The sequence below is a fragment of the Gorilla gorilla genome, chromosome 1 (genome assembly GCF_029281585.2).
Source record: "Gorilla gorilla gorilla isolate KB3781 chromosome 1, NHGRI_mGorGor1-v2.1_pri, whole genome shotgun sequence".
Taxonomy (NCBI): domain Eukaryota; kingdom Metazoa; phylum Chordata; class Mammalia; order Primates; family Hominidae; genus Gorilla; species Gorilla gorilla.
The window spans coordinates 104426707-104447465 of record NC_073224.2 but is presented as its reverse complement, the minus strand read 5'-3'; the positions used below and the strand labels follow the sequence as shown (position 1 = coordinate 104447465).

The 20759-nt window shown below is 43.6% G+C and overlaps 1 protein-coding gene and 1 long non-coding RNA gene across 5 annotated transcripts in view; one reads left to right on the top strand and one right to left on the bottom strand.

Moving 5' to 3' along the window:
- The window catches only part of LOC115930782 (uncharacterized), a 147874-nt gene extending 129251 nt beyond the window's left edge, over nucleotides 1–18623 (top strand). For all 4 annotated transcript variants that reach the window (XR_010129658.1, XR_010129660.1, XR_010129659.1 and 1 more), the window contains one exon: nucleotides 16944–18623. This is a non-coding gene — a long non-coding RNA (uncharacterized lncRNA). The remainder of the gene's footprint in view (nucleotides 1–16943) is intronic.
- On the bottom strand, nucleotides 1088–12940 carry FLG2 (filaggrin 2). Its single transcript, XM_063695066.1, has 8 exons — nucleotides 12899–12940; nucleotides 11689–11848; nucleotides 6405–10588; nucleotides 5695–6179; nucleotides 4798–5022; nucleotides 2923–4572; nucleotides 1642–1794; nucleotides 1088–1416 (listed from the first exon to the last, which is right to left on the bottom strand). The coding sequence occupies exons 2-8, from the start codon at nucleotides 11824–11826 to the stop codon at nucleotides 1088–1090; spliced, it is 7164 nt and encodes a 2387-aa protein (XP_063551136.1). The 5' UTR covers nucleotides 11827–11848; nucleotides 12899–12940.
- Nucleotides 18624–20759: the final 2136 nt, after the last annotated feature.

Genomic DNA, 20759 nt, shown 5'->3' with positions numbered 1-20759 from the left:
TAGTAAAGAACTATAGTTAAAATGAAAGAACAGACATATACCCCTACTACCAAAACAGAAGATCATGTTAAATACCTTAATTTCATGTATGTGTCTCATTTCTTCTCTGGGTTAGTTCTTATCTTGGGCTAGTTTATGTTGGCTTCTTATTCAAAGTAATAACTCCTTTGTTCTTGGACGTATTCATAGAGTGGGGTGTTGCTATCTAAGCAGAAGGAACCAGAGCCTATTCTTTCCTTTGTATGGTAACCGCTGGTCTCAGAGCCTCTTTGTTTTTTGCCCACATCCTCACCGTATATTCTGATACCTCCTGACAGACTTGACTCTGACTCTTGCCTTTGTCTCCCCCACTGCATATGGTTGCACTGCTTGATGAATATCTATACCTATACTCTTCAATTCCTGCAGGGTCTTGGCTGTCAAGAAAGTGACTGAAAATGTATCTTTGACTTTTGCTGTCATTTGACTACTCATAACTATCATTTGATTGGCCATGGCTGTATACTTGTCTTTCATTGGTACTGAATCCAGACTGACCCTAGGCATCTCTTGATGGCCCATGACTTAATACCTATCTGGCAAAACCTGTGCTGGATCTTACCTGCCCATGAAAAGTTGTATCTCCGAAATGTTGCTGGCTAGATCCATGTATAGCTATTGTATTGAACTCTAACTTCCCATGCCTAGATCCTAATTGCTCATGAGTGTCTTTCTCCCAATCTTCTGAATGCTTTTTGTTATCAGTATGGGATTCCTGTTTTCTGATTGAACTAGATTTTGAATGGCCATGAACTGATATGGATTGTCCATGGCCAAATCCAAGGTGGTCATTTGACTGGCTATGTGTACATCCCTCCCTTCTGGCTGTGTTATATCCAGGTTGAACATAGGTGTTGTTTGACTGTTTATGAGTTACTATAGAATGTCTATGACTAGATTCCTGACTTCTTATAATAATAGGTCGAGACTGATACTGAGAATCAACTGAATGTTCATAACTTATCATTGACTGTTCATGATTTAAACCGTGTCTTCCTGTTCTTTTAGTTGCTTTCGATACTATAAGGTCAGAACTAGAAAATAACTGTCAATGTCTAGACAGTTGCTTGTTTGCAGTGCTATCTATTGACCATGAAAGGTGAGAATTACTGATGCTTTTTCTGCTGCCACCAGAAGGCCCATACCCAGTGTGCCCATAGTCATATTCTGCAGGTCCATAGCTGCCATGTTTCCAAACCTGACTTGATCCATGCCTTTGCCTTTCACTACTATGTGACTGAAAATGACTTGTTCTACTAGATCTGGAACCTGTCTGTGTGGATTGTCCATAACTAGAATGGCCATGTCTAGTGGTATCTCCTGTCTGTCCATGAGTAGTTCCCTGTCTCCCATGACCTGAGGATCCTGACTGTCCATGTCGAGATCCGGCTTGGCTGTGAGGGTGTCCTGAATTTGTGGGTGAGGTCTCTGAGTGCACTTCACTATCACTGGACTCGCTGTGACTAGATCTCTGTCTTCCAGTTGTCCTGGAACCTGTCTGTGTGGACTGTCCATGACCAGACTGGCCATGTCTAGTGGTATCTCCTGTCTGTCCATGTATAGTTCCCTGTCTCCCGTGAATGGCAGATCCTGACTCTCCATGTTGAGATCTGGCTTGGCCATAAGTGTGTCCTGAATGTGTGTGTGAGACCCCTGAGTGCACTTCACTGTCACTGGACTCACTGTGGCCAGATCCCCTTCTTCCAGCTGTCCTAGACCCTCTCTGTGTGGACTGTCCATGACCAGAGTGAGCATGTCTAGTGGTATCTCCTGTCTGTCCATGAGTAGTTCCGTGTCTCTCATGAACTGTGAATTCTGGCTCTCCATGTTGAGATCCGGCTTGGCCATGAGCATGTCCTGAATGGGTGTGTGAGACCCCTGAGTGCCCTTCACTGTCACTGTACTCACTGTGGCCAGATGCCCTTCTTCCAGTTGTCCTGGACCCTCTCTGTGTGGACTGTCCATGACCAGAGTGGCCATGTCTAGTGGTATCTGCTGTTTGTCCATGAGTAGTTCTGTGTCTCTCATGAACTGAGGATCCTGACTCTGGATAGTGAGATCCAGCTTGACCGTGAGTGTGTCCTGAATGTGTGTGTGAGACCCCTGAGTGCCCTTCACTGTCACTGTACTCACTGTGGCCAGATCCCCTTCTTCCAGTTGTCCTGGACCCTGTCTGTGTGGTTTGTCCATGACTAGGGTGGCCATGTTCAGTAGTATCTCCTGTCTGTCCATGAGTAGTTTGGTGTCTCTTGTGAACTGTGGATTCTGACTCTCCATGTTGAGATCTGGCTTGGCTGTGAGGGTGTCCTGAATGTGTATGTGAGCCCCCTGAGTGCACTTCACTGTCACTGGACTCACTGTGGCCAGATCTCCTTCCAGTTGTACTGGATCCTGACTGTGTGGACTGTCCATGACCAGATTGAGAATGTCCACTGGTATCTCCTGTCTGTCCATGAGTAGTTCTGTGTCTCTCATCAACTATGGATTCTGACTCTCCATGTTGAGATCCAGCCTGGCTGTGAGTGTGTCCTCGTGAGTGTGGTCTTTGTGAGAACCCTGAGTGCCCTTCACTGTCACTGTACTCACTGTGGCCAGATGACCTTCTTCCAGTGGTCCTGGACCCTGTCTGTGTGGACTGTCCATGACCAGAGTGGGCATGTCTGGTGGTATCACCTGTCTGTCCATGTATAGTTCCATGTCTCTCATGAACTATGGATTCTGACTCTCCATGTTGAGATCTGGCTTGGCCATGAGTGTGTCCTGAATGTGTATGTGAGACTCTTGAGTACCCTTCACTGTCACTGTACTCACTGTGGCCAGATCCCCTTCTTCCAGTAGTCCTGGACCCTGTCTGTGTGGTTACTCCATGATGATAGTGGGCATGTCTAGTGGTATCTCCTGTCTGTCCATGAGTAGTTCCCTGTCTCCCATGACCTGAGGATCCTGACTGTCCATGTCGAGATCCAGCTTGGCTGTGAGGGTGTCCTGAATTTGTGGGTGAGGCCTCTGAGTGCACTTCACTATCACTGGACTCGCTGTGACTAGATCTCTGTCTTCCAGTTGTCCTGGAACCTGTCTGTGTGGACTGTCCATGACCAGACTGGCCATGTCTAGTGGTATCTCCTGTCTGTCCATGTATAGTTCCCTGTCTCCCGTGAATGGCAGATCCTGACTCTCCATGTTGAGATCTGGCTTGGCCATAAGTGTGTCCTGAATGTGTGTGTGAGACCCCTGAGTGCACTTCACTGTCACTGGACTCACTGTGGCCAGATCCCCTTCTTCCAGCTGTCCTAGACCCTCTCTGTGTGGACTGTCCATGACCAGAGTGAGCATGTCTAGTGGTATCTCCTGTCTGTCCATGAGTAGTTCCGTGTCTCTCATGAACTGTGAATTCTGGCTCTCCATGTTGAGATCCGGCTTGGCCATGAGCATGTCCTGAATGGGTGTGTGAGACCCCTGAGTGCCCTTCACTGTCACTGTACTCACTGTGGCCAGATGCCCTTCTTCCAGTTGTCCTGGACCCTCTCTGTGTGGACTGTCCATGACCAGAGTGGCCATGTCTAGTGGTATCTGCTGTTTGTCCATGAGTAGTTCTGTGTCTCTCATGAACTGAGGATCCTGACTCTGGATAGTGAGATCCAGCTTGACCGTGAGTGTGTCCTGAATGTGTGTGTGAGACCCCTGAGTGCCCTTCACTGTCACTGTACTCACTGTGGCCAGATCCCCTTCTTCCAGTTGTCCTGGACCCTGTCTGTGTGGTTTGTCCATGACTAGGGTGGCCATGTTCAGTAGTATCTCCTGTCTGTCCATGAGTAGTTTGGTGTCTCTTGTGAACTGTGGATTCTGACTCTCCATGTTGAGATCTGGCTTGGCTGTGAGGGTGTCCTGAATGTGTATGTGAGCCCCCTGAGTGCACTTCACTGTCACTGGACTCACTGTGGCCAGATCTCCTTCCAGTTGTACTGGATCCTGACTGTGTGGACTGTCCATGACCAGATTGAGAATGTCCACTGGTATCTCCTGTCTGTCCATGAGTAGTTCTGTGTCTCTCATCAACTATGGATTCTGACTCTCCATGTTGAGATCCAGCCTGGCTGTGAGTGTGTCCTCGTGAGTGTGGTCTTTGTGAGAACCCTGAGTGCCCTTCACTGTCACTGTACTCACTGTGGCCAGATGACCTTCTTCCAGTGGTCCTGGACCCTGTCTGTGTGGACTGTCCATGACCAGAGTGGGCATGTCTGGTGGTATCACCTGTCTGTCCATGTATAGTTCCATGTCTCTCATGAACTATGGATTCTGACTCTCCATGTTGAGATCTGGCTTGGCCATGAGTGTGTCCTGAATGTGTATGTGAGACTCTTGAGTACCCTTCACTGTCACTGTACTCACTGTGGCCAGATCCCCTTCTTCCAGTAGTCCTGGACCCTGTCTGTGTGGTTACTCCATGATGATAGTGGGCATGTCTAGTGGTATCTCCTGTCTGTCCATGAGTAGTTCCCTGTCTCCCATGACCTGAGGATCCTGACTGTCCATGTCGAGATCCAGCTTGGCTGTGAGGGTGTCCTGAATTTGTGGGTGAGGCCTCTGAGTGCACTTCACTATCACTGGACTCGCTGTGACTAGATCTCTGTCTTCCAGTTGTCCTGGAACCTGTCTGTGTGGACTGTCCATGACCAGACTGGCCATGTCTAGTGGTATCTCCTGTCTGTCTATGTATAGTTCCCTGTCTCCCGTGAATGGCAGATCCTGACTCTCCATGTTGAGATCTGGCTTGGCCATAAGTGTGTCCTGAATGTGTGTGTGAGACCCCTGAGTGCACTTCACTGTCACTGGACTCACTGTGGCCAGATCCCCTTCTTCCAGCTGTCCTAGACCCTCTCTGTGTGGACTGTCCATGACCAGAGTGAGCATGTCTAGTGGTATCTCCTGTCTGTCCATGAGTAGTTCCGTGTCTCTCATGAACTGTGAATTCTGGCTCTCCATGTTGAGATCCGGCTTGGCCATGAGCATGTCCTGAATGGGTGTGTGAGACCCCTGAGTGCCCTTCACTGTCACTGTACTCACTGTGGCCAGATGCCCTTCTTCCAGTTGTCCTGGACCCTCTCTGTGTGGACTGTCCATGACCAGAGTGGCCATGTCTAGTGGTATCTGCTGTTTGTCCATGAGTAGTTCTGTGTCTCTCATGAACTGAGGATCCTGACTCTGGATAGTGAGATCCAGCTTGACCGTGAGTGTGTCCTGAATGTGTGTGTGAGACCCCTGAGTGCCCTTCACTGTCACTGTACTCACTGTGGCCAGATCCCCTTCTTCCAGTTGTCCTGGACCCTGTCTGTGTGGTTTGTCCATGACTAGGGTGGCCATGTTCAGTAGTATCTCCTGTCTGTCCATGAGTAGTTTGGTGTCTCTTGTGAACTGTGGATTCTGACTCTCCATGTTGAGATCTGGCTTGGCTGTGAGGGTGTCCTGAATGTGTATGTGAGCCCCCTGAGTGCACTTCACTGTCACTGGACTCACTGTGGCCAGATCTCCTTCCAGTTGTACTGGATCCTGACTGTGTGGACTGTCCATGACCAGATTGAGAATGTCCACTGGTATCTCCTGTCTGTCCATGAGTAGTTCTGTGTCTCTCATCAACTATGGATTCTGACTCTCCATGTTGAGATCCAGCCTGGCTGTGAGTGTGTCCTCGTGAGTGTGGTCTTTGTGAGAACCCTGAGTGCCCTTCACTGTCACTGTACTCACTGTGGCCAGATGACCTTCTTCCAGTGGTCCTGGACCCTGTCTGTGTGGACTGTCCATGACCAGAGTGGGCATGTCTGGTGGTATCACCTGTCTGTCCATGTATAGTTCCATGTCTCTCATGAACTATGGATTCTGACTCTCCATGTTGAGATCTGGCTTGGCCATGAGTGTGTCCTGAATGTGTATGTGAGACTCTTGAGTACCCTTCACTGTCACTGTACTCACTGTGGCCAGATCCCCTTCTTCCAGTAGTCCTGGACCCTGTCTGTGTGGTTACTCCATGATGATAGTGGGCATGTCTAGTGGTATCTCCTGTCTGTCCATGAGTAGTTCCATGTCTCTCACGAACTATGGATTCTGACTGTCCATGTTGAGATCCAGCTTGACCATGAGTGTGTCTTGTATGTGTGTGTGAGACCCCTGAGTGCACTTCACTGTCACTGGACTCACTGTGGCTAGATCTCTGTCTTCCAGTTGTCCTGGACCCTCTCTGTGTGGACTGTCCATGACCAGAGTGGGAATGTCCAGTCGTATCTCCTATCTGTCCATGAGTAGTTCCGTGTCTCTCATGAACTGTGAATTCTGGCTCTCCATGTTGAGATCTGGCTTGGCCGTAAGTGTGTTCTCGTGAGTGTGTTCTGTGTGAGACCCCTGAGTGCACTTCACTGTCAGTGGACTCACTGTGGCTAGTTCTCTGTCTTCCAGTTGTCCTGGACCCTGTCTGTGTGGACTGTCCATGACCAGAGTGGCCATGTCCAGTGGCCTCTCCGGTCTGTCCATAAGTAGTTTCATGTCTCTCATGAACTGTGGATTCTGACTCTCCATGTTGAGATCCAGCTTGGCTGTGAGTTTGTTCTTGTGAGTGTGGTCTATGTGAGACCCCTGAGTGCACTTCATTGTCAGTGGCATCACTGTAGCTAAATCTCTGTCTTCCGGATGTTCTGGAACCTGTCTGTGTAGACTGTCCATGACCAGAATGGCCATGTCTAGTGGTATCTCCTCTCTGTCCATGAGTAGTTCCTTGTCTTCTGCGAACTGTGGATCCTGACTTTGGGTAGTGAGATCCAGCTTGTGTGTGAATGTGTTCTGAATGTCTGTGTGAGACCCTTGAGTGCACTTCACTGTCACTGTTCTCACTTTGGCTAGATCTTCGTCTTCTAGTTACCCTGGACCCTATCTGTGTGGATTGTCCTTGACCAGACTGGCTATGTCTAGTGGTATTTACTGTCTGACCATGAGTAGTTTCCTGTCTCCCATGAACTGTGGATCCTGACTCTACTTGTTGAGATTCACCCTGGCCCAAGCCAGTTGATTGACCTGAGCCTGAACCATATTGGCCAAATCCAGTGGACTGACCTGAGTCAGATATATGTTGTCCAGAACTAGAGAAATTGTCTGAGCCAGACACATGCTGTCCAAAACCTGTGGTTGGACCTGAGCCAGACTCATGTTGGCCACAGCCAGATGATTGACTGGAGCCAGTACCATGTTGGCCATAGCTAGACTGACCTGATCTGTACTCATGCTGTGCAAAGCCAGAGGATTTACCTGTGCCTGACCCATGTTGTCCAAAGCCAGAAGACTGACCTAAGCCCGATCCATATTGGCCAAAGCCAGAGGACTGACCTGAGCCTGACCTGTGTTGTCCAAATCCAAATGTCTGTCCTGAATTTGACCCATGTTGACCATAGCCAGATGATTGAATTGAGCCAGAACCATGTTGGCCATAGCTAGACTGACGTGATCTAGACTCATATTGTCCAAAACCAGAGGATTGTCCTGAACCAGTCCCATGTTGTCCAAAGCCAGAGGACTGACCTGAGGCTGATCCATGTTGTCCAAAGCCTGAGTATTGACCTGAGCTTGACCTGTGTTGTCCAAAGCCAGTTGTCTGTCCTGAACTAGACCCATGTTGACCATAGCCAGATGACTGACTTGAGCCAGAACCATGTTGGCCATAATTAGACTGACTTGATCTAGACTCATGCTGTCCAAAGCCAGAGGATTGTCCTGAGCCTGACTCATGTTGTCCAAAGCCAGAGGACTGACCTGAGCCTGATCCATGTTGGCCAAAGCCAGATGATTGACCTGAGCCTGACCTGTGTTGTCCAAATCCAAAAGTCTGTCCTGAACTTGACCCATGTTGACCATAGCCAGATGACTGACTTGAGCCAGAACCATGTTGGCCATAGCTAGACTGATGTGATCTAGACTCATGTTGTCCAAAACCAGAGTATTGTCCTGAGCCAGTCCCATGTTGTCCAAAGCCACTGGACTGACCTGAGCCTGATCCATGTTGTCCAAAGCCAGAGTATTGACCTGAGCTTGACCTGTGTTGTCCAAAGCCAGATGTCTGTCCTGAACTTGACCCATGTTGACCATAGCCAGATGATTGACTTGAGCCAGAACCATGTTGGCCATAGCTGGACTGATGTGATTTAGACTCATGATGTCCAAAGCCAGAGGATTGTCCTGAGCCAGACCCATGTTGTCCAAAGCCAGCGGACTGACCTGAGCCTGATCCATATTGGCCAAAGCCAGTGGATTGACTTGAGCCTGACCCATGTTGTCCAAAGCCAGATGTCTGTCTAGACCCATGTTGGCCATAGCCAGATGACTGACTTGAGCCAGAACTGTGTTGGCCGTAGCTAGACTGACCTGATCTAGACTCATGTTGTCCAAAGCCAGAGGATTGTCCTGAGCCAGACCCATGTTGTCCAAAGCCAGAGGACTGACCTGAGCCTGATCCATGTTGGCCAAAGCTGGAAGACTGACCTGAGCTTAACTCGTGTTGTCCAAATCCAGATGTTTGTCCTGAACTTGATCCACGTTGACCACAGCCAGATGATTGACTTGAACCAAAACCATGTTGGCCATAGCTAGAATGACCTGATCTAGACTCATGTTCTCCAAAACCACAGGATTGTCCTGAGCCGGAAACATGTTGTCCAAAGCCAGAGTACTGACCTGAGCCTGATCCATATTGGCCAAAGCCAGTGGATTGACTTGAGCCTGACCCATGTTGTCCAAAGCCAGATGTCTGTCTACACCCATGTTGGCCATAGCCAGATGACTGACTTGAGCCAGAACTGTGTTGGCCATAGCTAGACTGACCTGATCTAGACTCATGTTGTCCAAAGCCAGAGGATTGTCCTGAGCTAGACCCATGTTGTCCAAAGCCAGAGGACTGACCTGAGCCCGATCCATATTGGCCAAAGCCAGTGGATTGACCTGAGCCCAACCCATGTTGTCCAAAGCCAGATGTCTCTCTAGACCCATATTGGCCATAGCCAGATGATTGACTTGAGCCAGAACCATGTTGGCCATAGCTAGACTGACGTGATCTAGACTCATGTTGTCCAAAACCAGAGGATTGTCCTGAGACAGACCCATGCTGCTCAAAACCAGAGGATTGTCCTGAGACAGACGCATGCTGTCCAAAGCCAGGGGACTGACCTGAGCCTGGCCCACATTGTCCAAAGCCAGAGGACTGACCTGAGCCAGACCCGTGTTGTCCAAAGCCAGATGTCTTACCTGAGCTAGACCCATGCTGGTCATAGCCCAAGGATTGACTTGATGTAGACTCATGCTGGCCACAAGTTTGACCTGAGCCACGTACGTGTTGTTCGAACCCAGAGGACTGACTTAAGCCTGTTCCATGTTGTTCAAAGCTAGTAGACTGACCTGAACCAGACCCATATTGATCACATTTGGAAAATTCATTTGAACTAGAAGAGTTTGAAAACCGGCCACAGGAACCATATTCATGTTGATCATTACTACAAGACTGGCTACCTCCAGACCCATATTGTCCACAAGAGGACTGACTTGAGCCTGTTCTCCATTGTCCTCCACAGTTCTGTGGTTGACAATTTTCTCTAGCTCCATATCCTCTCTGACTATAGGACTGACTACAGGAGTTAGACTCAGGTTGACCACATCCAGAGGGCTGACCTCCTGAGACACAGCCATGGCCTTGTCCTCCATTAATTCCTGACTGACAGCCTGACTGAATATAGCTAAATTGATTTCCTTGCCCTCCAAATCTATGTGACTGACAAGAACTTGAAGCATTTTGTGGCCTTCCACACCCACTTGAATTGCTATAACCACATGCATGACTTCGCCTCCCACTGTCTCCTGAACCTGAACAGCTAGACCCAAGCTTTTGTTCTCTAATTCTTGACTGATTTGATTCATGCCCACTAGTCTCCAATCCACATGACAGACCACCATGACCTTTCCTTTCCCAACTGTTTGATCCAGATCCAGATTCATACTCCTCCCCAGATTCCCTAGAAGGGCTAATGTGTGACTTGTTTATTCTTTCTCTCAGTTCTACAGAGCTGGAACCATGTCTGTCTTTGCCACCACTCCATGAATGACCACAGCTGGACCTGTGGTATCTTTTCTGAGATCCCTCTTGGTTCCCAGAGCTGGATAAATTACCTTGTCTTCCTAGCCTCCTGGAGTTGGACCCATGTCTACATTTCACAGTTCCCCTTGAGTGCCCAGAACTATATCCATGCTCCTCTCCCTCACTCCAACTTGAATGTCTGTAACCTGATTTATGTCCTGGTGTATCCTCTTCATCCTCTTCTGTTTCACTTTCTTCTTCTTGGTGTCGGTGACCACGCCTATGCTTCTTTGACCCTGAAGCTTTGCAGTATTCTTTGCTGAGGACCTTGTTGCAGGCCATAGTCAGCTTGAATATCATCAAAAGAAACTCAGTAAAGTCCAATCTTCTGTCATGATCTCGATCCAGCATATGCATGATGACATCCACTGTGTCTGGATCATCTGGGTTCTGTATATGAGTGACACACCAAGGGAGACCTGGTCAGCCTAACCTGCATACTCAACTAACACATTCAAATAGCGCTGTGAAATTATGGATGTTTGACATGATGTAGTTTTAGTCCAATAAAGGATTACTTTAGGTTAATAGAACCCAGTAAATGTTAAGGGTTAATAGAAAATAAAGACTACTGGGATCCTCAGAAGAAGACATTTCAAGGATTTAGGCTAAAGGATTAAGTGCTTAGGTAAGGCCTACAGGAAGGAGTGGAATAAACTAAGTTCAGTAACTGGTATTTCTAAGTTTTACATAAATTGTAACTATTACATGTTAATATCTTCCATGTTGGAATTTATCATCTATTATTTTGAAGTTAATAACTGAGTCTTTTTTTTTTTTTTTGAGACGGAGTCTTGCTCTGTAGCCCAGGCTGGAGTGCAGTAGCGCGATCTCTGCTCACTGCAAGCTCCGCATCCCAGGTTCACGCCATTCTCCTGCCTCAGCCTACCGAGTAGCTGGGACTACAGGGGTGTGCAACCACGCCCGGCTAATTTTTTGTATTTTTAGTAGAGATGGGGTTTCACCATATTAGCCAGGATGGTCTTGATCTCCTGACCTTGTGATTCACCCACCTCGGCCTCCCAAAGTGCTGGGATTACAGGCATGAGCCACCGCGCCTAGCTGAGTCCTTTTTAAGTAGATGGAATAAAATGCTGGTATTTTATTTTTGATTCTTAATCATGGCTATTTTGTCAACTCCCCATGTAGATGATTTCCCTTCCTATACTTTTTTTTCCATTTGATAGGATAATTTATTAATTCGTGTCCTAGCATAAATTTATTTTCTGCTTTTTCTAAGGAAAAGCCTGGGTGTATGAGAAAGTCTGAGAGTCTATGAGGTAGGAGTGCATAGGTGGAAAAGTGAGGACAAAACATTCACTTTCTTTAAAATATATGCTGCTTTAACAGACTTTCTGGCATCCCCAAAATACCGCTCATAGAGTTTGCTTAGAGTTCACTGGGGCTGTGCACTTTTTAGCTGATCTGGGTCATACAACAGAGCATGTACAGGACTCCAGCAGCCTTCAGTTCTGGCACATGGCTCTCACCTTCAGAATTGGATGAAACTCTTTCTCCAGAAGTTCCTTTAGTTCACCCTTGCTCAGTGTGCCACATTCCCCATCTTGCTTGGTGTATTTGTAGAAAACATCAATTACGGTGACAACACTTCTCAAGAGATCGGTCATCTTTTTGCAAGTTTAAGTGAACCTGGACACAGAAAAACAAAGAACCCTATTATTCATATTCTCCCCTTTTAACTTATCAGCAATTTTCATTTTAATAATAACCAGCATGATTTTTTTAACCTCTTGTTTTTTAAATCTCAAAACGTAAGAATGGGCCAGGGATGATACAACCCCGTTGAACACAATGAAAATTAACTTTGTTAACTTTGAGTTACTTTTCTGTGATCAAGTCTTGGCATGTTACTGGTTCAACTGAGAATAGACCTCAAGTCTCTATATTTCCTGTCACGGGTAAGTATAGTCTCTACATAGTATCTCTACACTTTGAGTGTGTTGGCATTCTGGGTGTTGTTCTAAGGCTTCCAAAGTTTCCAGAACCAGCCAGACACCATTGCCTCAATCTCTCTTTCTAGTTTCACTGCTTTTCTTGAGTCAAAAGTGACAGACCTTCCACCATGCACATCTGTTTATCCTCTGGGCACCAGAAGCTAAACTGGACCCTTAAGGCCTTCAGCAAATTAAAAATGGGCAAAGGGGCTCAAAATAGCTTGGTGTTTCATAGGCATGAGACAGCAGAACTCAGTAGAGCTTAGGAACTCTCTTAATGTCAAGCACTTGACCAAACACTGTTCTCTTTAATTAATCAAGAAGAAGAGCTCAGCAATGCAGGCAGCAGTTTAACTAGTGGATAATTAGATCTTGGAGCTCTGGGAACCAACACTGAATAAGGAAGGGACTCTGCAACAGACCCAGCTGCCTCCCAGTTTGAGCTGGACAGCCCAGAAAAGACCGCATGGAAAAAGACTGGGAACAGACTGTGGAATGGCCTAGAGGAAGGTGAACTTTTACTTGCATTATTCTTCTCCATAAAAATGAACTTAACTACAAAAAGGCCCCAGAATAAACTAAACTAACCAAACAAATAAGCAAACAAAAAAGAAAATGAAAGAAAGAAACAAAAAAGAAAAGAAAGGCAAAATATACATGAACTCTGCCTTAGCTTATATCCCTAGACTTCTACTATGGACACCACCAAATATTCATAAATGTAGCTGGATGAATTTTCTCTCACCTGGTTCACCAAAGGAACAAGTAGGATAAAGCCTGATGCAGCTTGCAGGGTGACGATGGATTGGGATAATGACCCTTATATAGCTTATAGTGATTATAGTGAATGAGGTGATTCATTTTCCATCAAACCTAACTCCACCTCCACATATTTACCTTCCTCCTTCACATTGTTATCTACAGATGATTGCAGAAAGGCTAGTACCAGCCCCACCTTCCAGTATGAGGACATGGTTGCAAGATACCTTTTTTTTCAGGGTCATATACATGTGAAAAGCACAGACTTTGTTTTAGAGGACTCATGTTATACATTTCTTTTATCTAGTACCCACAGAAAGTAGCAGAGTGTAAGATACTTGGAAGGTGCACAATAAATGCTTATTTAATTGAAAATGAACCTGAGCCACTAGGTTCATCTAATTCATGTCTTTTTTGTAATAATAAAAAGTGACATTTATTGAGAATTTACCATGTGCTAAATACTTTAAACAAACCATCTCAATCTTTAAAAAATCTGCACTTTTAGTTATGGGTACATAGTTGTATATAATTGTTGGGTACATGTGATGTTTTGATATGGGCATACCATGTGTAATGATCAAATTACAGTAATTGGGGTATCCAGCACCTCAAGCATTTCTTTGTAGTAGGAACATTCTAATTCTACTATTTTAGTTATTTAAAAATATACAATAAATAGTTAACTATAGTTACCATATTATGTTACCAAATACTAGATCTTACCATCTCATTTAATCTTCACAACCTTCATACGAGATACGTATTTATTATCCCATTTTACAGAGACAGGTTCTGGAAGCATAAGGATCTTCTCCAAGGTCATAGCTAGTAGGCAGAGAAACCAGAATCTGAACCTGTATCTACCTTATTGCAATTGCTCTTTACCATTATACTAACTTACCTCTGTGTATTTATCATATATAACTATCATGCAAAAATTATGCACCATTTTAGGAGTGTAAGGCCCACTCAAACACAAATAATATAAAAAAGTAACATACAGAGTGCTGTTAGGAAGAGAGGAAACATTCTCTGGCCTTGTGAAGGCTCATTTCTAGGCTAGAGAAGTGTAATTGGCTATATATAAAAATAATGTTTTCAGATGTGTTCAGGGTGAATTTAGAGTGAGCTTTCTTCCAGCACTCTGCGATCCACTGGTAGTCTGGCATGTTTAGGGCCTGGACCCTTGGGAAAATGTTCACTTATGTACAGAAAGTATATCAAATATACTTGAGGGTAACAAAAATAATCAGAGAGCTGTAAGTCTTAAGCATGGAGAGCCAATTCTGCTGTACTTTGCTACCAGGTGATAATGGTGATGATGATGAGGAGGATAGCAGCTACCATTAAGTGCTAAGTGCTTACTATCTTCTATACATGGTAGGTTTACATGCTTATCTATTTATTCCTCAAAATAACCCCATTTTATAGATAAGGTAATAAAAGCATAGAGCAATGTAAACATTTGTTACAAATTGCAGCTAGTTAGTAGCAGCACTAGAACAGATACCCATGCTAGCCTATGCTAAAGCCTAGCACTTAACCATATATATTCTACATATATGGAGTCAATAAACTCCTATCTGGGCATTGCTTTGGGCCAGTCATCATATCTTATTCATTCCACCATCTAGGCAGCACCTAGAGCTTGGTAAACACTAAGAATGAGTGTCTGTTCACAAAATATTAATGAATAGGCCCTTGAAATATGTCAATTGCTCACATAGCCAAGGAATCCTAGACCAAAACAACCACACAGAAAGTTATGTTTGCTGTTGGATACTATGGTCATTTTCAATCATATGCATCTTTTGGAAGTGAATTTTTGTTAAGATGACTGCTGTGTCAGAAAGACTTTCAGGCCCCCGACTCCACACTGAGACAGAATTTTAAAGCATTTTTGCACTGTCACTCCAGCATTATAGTTGAGAACTCTGAAACTCCTCCATAGTTCAGAACTCCATTATTCAGTCTTTTGTATTCTTTGCATTTAGGTCTCTCTTCCTCTTCTGCTTGCTTAGCATGATGGATAAAATTATAGTCAGAAAGACCTAAGTTCTAATCTCAGTTTTGCCTCTTACTGCGTTTCTTGTACAATTATCTAATCTTCTCAGCCTCAGTCTCCCAAATTATAGAATGGGAACAATAACACTTACCTAACAGGTGGCAATTACTTAACATATGAAATTGCTTAGTACCTGCCTGGCATATAATACATTCTTAGTACACTATATAATTACTGCAAACTTATTTTGATAAATATTTCATACAATCTATCACAGCATTTTACACAGAGAAAGTACTTGATAATGTTTGATAAAAATGAGTTAGAAGCCACTTACTAGTGGCTTTTAAAGGTAGAAATACTACGCCTCTGTCAAAAGCATTGCCTAGAAGGTAAGTCATGGTTCTGAAAATAAACCACCTTTTTTGGGATATAATTCACATATCATAAATGTCAACCTTTTAATCTGTTTTGTGTTTGCCCCCAGAATACTGTGCTGGCAGTGAGCTGCACTTTTTTTCCCTAATTGGGAAATGGGTTAAAGTATACAGTTCATTGTGTGTGTGTGTGTGTGTGTGTGTGTGTGTACACAGTATGTGCAATTGACTTATTGTTCTTATGATGTCTATGTCCTTAAGTGAGTTTCCTCACTTCTTAATGCCTTAGTTTACCCTCTGTAATAATCATAGGTGTTATTAGTATCAGGGTCCAAGTGGACAGATAGCAGGTCATTTCAGCTGCGATTTTGGAGAACAATTATTGTCCCTATTTCACAGAAGCCTATGCACACTTTGGAAAGAAATCCAAGTGCTGGTTTTAAGAATTGAGTTGATACCTGCAGAAACTTTTGCCCTCCTGGGTTCTGAAAGATTATTTAGTTCAACAAAGCAGAGGCCTGAAGTCCAGAGGTAGGGCACAGTCAGTTACACCATTTCTCTGTGTCTGGGCCCCTCCTTCCTGCCTTGTTCTACTCATCTCATCACCTTCTGCTCATTCCATGTCTACATTGCTCAGGCTCTAGGCACTACCAGACTCTTTGATTTTAGGCCCATTTGGTGAAGCTTATGCACCATTGGCCACTGGATTCTTGAAGAGGAAGCTATACCTTAGAATGTTAAAAGTAACTTTAACTGGACCTGTGAAAGTTCCAGATTTTGGTTTTTCCACTGCATGCCAGATAAGTTTTGTTTCTACATCTCATCCTTTTTTCTAATTTTAATTTTATTTTTTTTAATTTTTATTTATTTATTTATTTTGAGGCAGCATCTCACTTTGTCACCGAGGCTGGAGTGCAGTGGTATGATCATGACTCAACACAGCCTCGATTTCCCAGGCTCAAGTGATCCTTCTGCCTCAGCCTCCCAAGTAGGTAGGACTATAGATACGTGCCACCATGCGTGCTAATTTTTTTTCATCCTATTTAAGGTGGTGGAGGTTCTCCAAGTTAAAATAGTCTGTTTTACTTCCTGTCATGTTCAAATTAAGAACTTGCCTTAGGGCCCAAGTGGGTCTTTGTCTATCATAAGAACCAAACATTTTCTCTATGTTGTAACTATTTGGAACTCCTATTTGGGGGGTTTTCAATGAACTCAACTTACAGCTGATACCTGAGAATTGATTCAGGGACACTGATGTGTATTAAATGTCTGTTTTCTGTAAGAGCAGTTTAGGGAGATGTTCTTGGCTTGTAATATGATGTGGTAGAAGAAACATTGACTTTGCAGTAAGACAGATAGATTAATTTGTATTATAGCTCCAACATACACTACCTGTAATATCTTGGGAACATTTCTAAGTCTGTCTCTGTTTTCACACCTGTGAAATAGGGACAATTACAGACATCTTAGAATTTGGTAGCATTAGGATAATGCTTAGCACGTAATAAGACTTCAATATATTTTCCTGTCTTTTCTTCATACTGTCAAGTTTAATCTGACTTAGAAAATTATCAATAAGTTTTGGGCATGATGGTTCATGGAGATGATTCTTAACTCCGTTCCCTCCTTGTGTTCTCTCTTCTTAGGTGAAATTGAAGGCCAGCTTTTGGAACTCAGCTTTCGAAGGAACTTAAAATTTCCATTATGTAGAGTCCCTGAGGAAACTGGATCCACTAGCTACACTGGCTGAGAATGCTCTCACCCCACGATTTCATTTTTATTTTACCACATCACTGTTGGTATCTTAAGATCAATGTACTGGAGCAGCGGGGTCTCACAAAGAGGATACCTGGTGACACACCCAGGCTTTCAGAATGCACTATAGGGCTTTAGTGACTTGTCCAGGTTCAGCTGAAATGTGCCATCTGGGACCTACTAATTCTTGTTGAACTTTACTGGATCTCAGAAGCTGGGTCTCAGAAGCTCAGATGTTCCCTGGAGCTACGATATCAACAACCTGTGATGACAGAGAGAAGGTTGCTCCATGATGGATTTGGAAACTTACTGGCTAGCTAAACCTGACTGAATGGGAAGGAATGTGGATAGCTTTGGAACTCTAGTTTCACTAGATGAGCTGGAATTTGTATTTTGACAAATTATGATTATTAAGTAATGCAACTGATTTTTTTCCCTTAAAACAAACAATCTAGAGTCTGTGTAATCAAAATAATTTCTCTAAAAGGCTGCAAGTATATGCTTAAAGTGTTGGGGCATTCAGAGCATTTGGAACATTACATTCTTTTGAATGTCAATTGGTAGATGAAAATACCAGCTTTTAAGTCATACATTTGATTTTTTGAAACATTAATATGCATTTAGAGTTTGTAAGTCAAGTGAATAACTGATAAGGTAAAAAAAAAAAGGGGGAGTTCATTGTTGAGTATGAATTTAAAGTAACCAGACTTCCTTTTGTCCAGTGGCTGTCAGTAATTTACTTCAGCAGGCATTTTTTTTTTTGAGGGGCTGTTCTATGATATCATGACCCTTCTTGTAGGAATGTGCTTCCAGTGGTGAGGCAGTCTGAGAATGTGTGAAGCAGTATAATGAAGTCAGACCAAGATGGAAGCTTGGCCTGGGATTTGAGCATCAGGAAAACTGTTGAAGGGTTATGTATACATCACATACACACATACACACACACACACACACAAACACACACACACACACACACTCTCTTCCATACTCCTATAACAATGTATAGTATTTACTACACCTGGTGACAGGTATTTACTATACATTGTTGAAGATCTATAACATGGAATGCCTAGTGCTAAGTGCAGTGTCCTTAGTGAAATTATATTGGTTTGGAATTATTTATGAGTTTGGGATTATTTGTCACTACCCTTAAATGATCTTGACACTCACCTATTTGAAAAGATATTGAGGATTTGCCATTTGATATTGACCAGGGTGTATTGTGCACAAATATTGTGACTATACATCTGTCTGTCCTTAAATCACTGTAAGTTTTAACTGGAATAGATTTGCTCCACATTACTCGGTAGGGCTGATATTTCATGCCTCATGGATGAGAAAAGAATAGGCAAAAATTATATCTCGGGCTGCCTCACACATCTTTTAACAGGATAAGGGAAAAATAAATATAAGACCTATGAGTTATGGCATCAGGCTTGAACTTTATGAATTAAACCAACAATATTATTGATTATTGCAATTATCTATGTTAATTTCATTTGTTCTCCTTTTAAAAATTAATTGTGTTTATTTTACCTATTGTGAATAAAGTCACTCCTCCCATGTGCTTATTTCTTGACTCTGGTACTAATTATTCTTCAGTGCCTAGATTTCCTGGGACTGCTCAGTTTAAGTAACTTCTGAACATTGGACTCTGAGAGGAAAGACAGTAAAGTGGGATCTGTGGAAAAACACATCTGCAAATGTCTCATTTTTTTCTTCAGGGGTAAGTTTTCTTCCTTGGAGACTCTTGTCTTGAAAAAGTGATACTAGGTCACCATTTAGCAAGATAATTACAAAAGGCAGATAGAGTAATTATTTTACATAGCTGTTATAGGGTGACTAAGATCTCAGGGAATGACTGTGTTCTGTAATCCACTTGCCCCACTCAATACCCCAAGTTTTATACAAGCCAAAGATGCTTGGAGCAGAATCTGCTACCTGAGGCTCCAGGGCCTTGGCCTAGGGAAACTAATACTTAACTTTTTAAGTGGTCATTGATGACATCCCACTCCTTTCTGAGATGGGTATGGTTTGAAAGGCAGGTGTATTCATGGAGAGCAGGGCTTGGGACCTTTGCTGCAAGAGGAGGAACTATTAGCCTAGACTTTTCTAATAAGGACTTTCTCATACCTGTTTCCTAGATCTGGTCCACATAGAAGAAATCAGGGAACACACAGGGTAGGACTCTTAAAGGAGTATGTTTCTTGGCTTTTTCCTAAAAACTAAAACAAAAACATTCATACCAAAGCAGTTTAGCCCAGTGACTAAGAGTATAGACATTGGAATCTGACAGATCTGGGTTGGAATTCTGCTTCAGCCATTTACTAATTATGTAACTTCACATCTCTGAGAATGGGGGAAATTTTCTTTGCAGGGTTGTTACAAAGCTTAAAAGAGTTAAGTCAAGTGCCTGGAACAGAACAGCCATTCAATAAATCATAGAAATTTTTCTTTTTACACAAATTTTTAAAAAGTAATATTTTTTGCATTTGTTAGAAAGACTATTTTCTGTTTAGTGGATGACATCATCATCATAAAAATCACTGTTACAAGTTTAGTTTTGAGAATTAAAATCATATATTAATCCCAATCACATTGTGTTGGGATTAATCAACATCTCTGGGCATCTAATACTGTAAAAACATGGCCTGTGATTGGTCTGCTTGGAAGTGCATCTTGATTCTGGCTCAGTTGGCTAGTGGGCCACATTGATTAAAGATGATTACAATGCCAATAATCTTGATATTGTTTATGATGCTAATGATAGTGATGCAAACTCTGCCTATGATGAAGATAGAATCCTCAGATAACACCCACTTACTTTTAGGGCAGCAGGTCAAAGCATAGTCCCTGAATTTGCCTGCGGGATACATAGATTCTCTCCTTCTTTCTAGTTCACTTAGTCTATGACTGATTCTCTGGGAGCAGGGGATTTATAGTATATTTATCCGGTTCTCCAATCAGTAATCTTATTTGCTCTGGTTGCACTAGCCACTGTAAGCCTCTTCTTGGTTGTCTGTGGTTCTTAGTCACTTGATCCTCACTAGGAAGACTTACTTGTCTCAGATCTTAAATCTATGGAATCTTTTGGAGTTTTATAGATAGAATACATTTTCTGTTCCTTCTCTTTTATAAGGAGCCAGATTCCCAGTAGTTTTCAATGGATTGTAGATCTCCTGACTTCTCTACTTCCTGGCTCTTGCCTTCCTATCCTATAGAATTCCAACAGGGAGTAATAAATGGTTCAGCTTGGTCTAAGTAGCAGGGAGACATTTGTTGACTGAAGGTCTTCTGTGAGTGTGTATTCTGCAGCTTTAAAGCTTTCCTCTGCCTAAATGTAAAGTTGACATATTAATTTCAGCTGTTTCTTTCTCCAGCCAGCTTCTCAAGGCTACTAGGAGCTGCAGTTCACCTGAAGCAAAGCCCAACCAAATTAGGTCTTTGTGTAAAGACAGAGGCAAGTTGAGGCAGATACATACCAGCCAAGTTTAGAACTTGCTTGCTGTAGGACTGGTTCCCTCACCTATTAGTTCCACAACCCAGCAATCTGGAGTCTAGGCTGAGCTGCTTGTCAAATGGGGTTGTGAGTCATAAGGCAGGCTGGATCTCTATTTTGAGAATGGTAGTTAAGGGAAGGCCCTTTAGATGTTAATTTAAATATAGATTCCGTGGCCCCTATCCTAAGAAACACAGAGGTTGGCTGT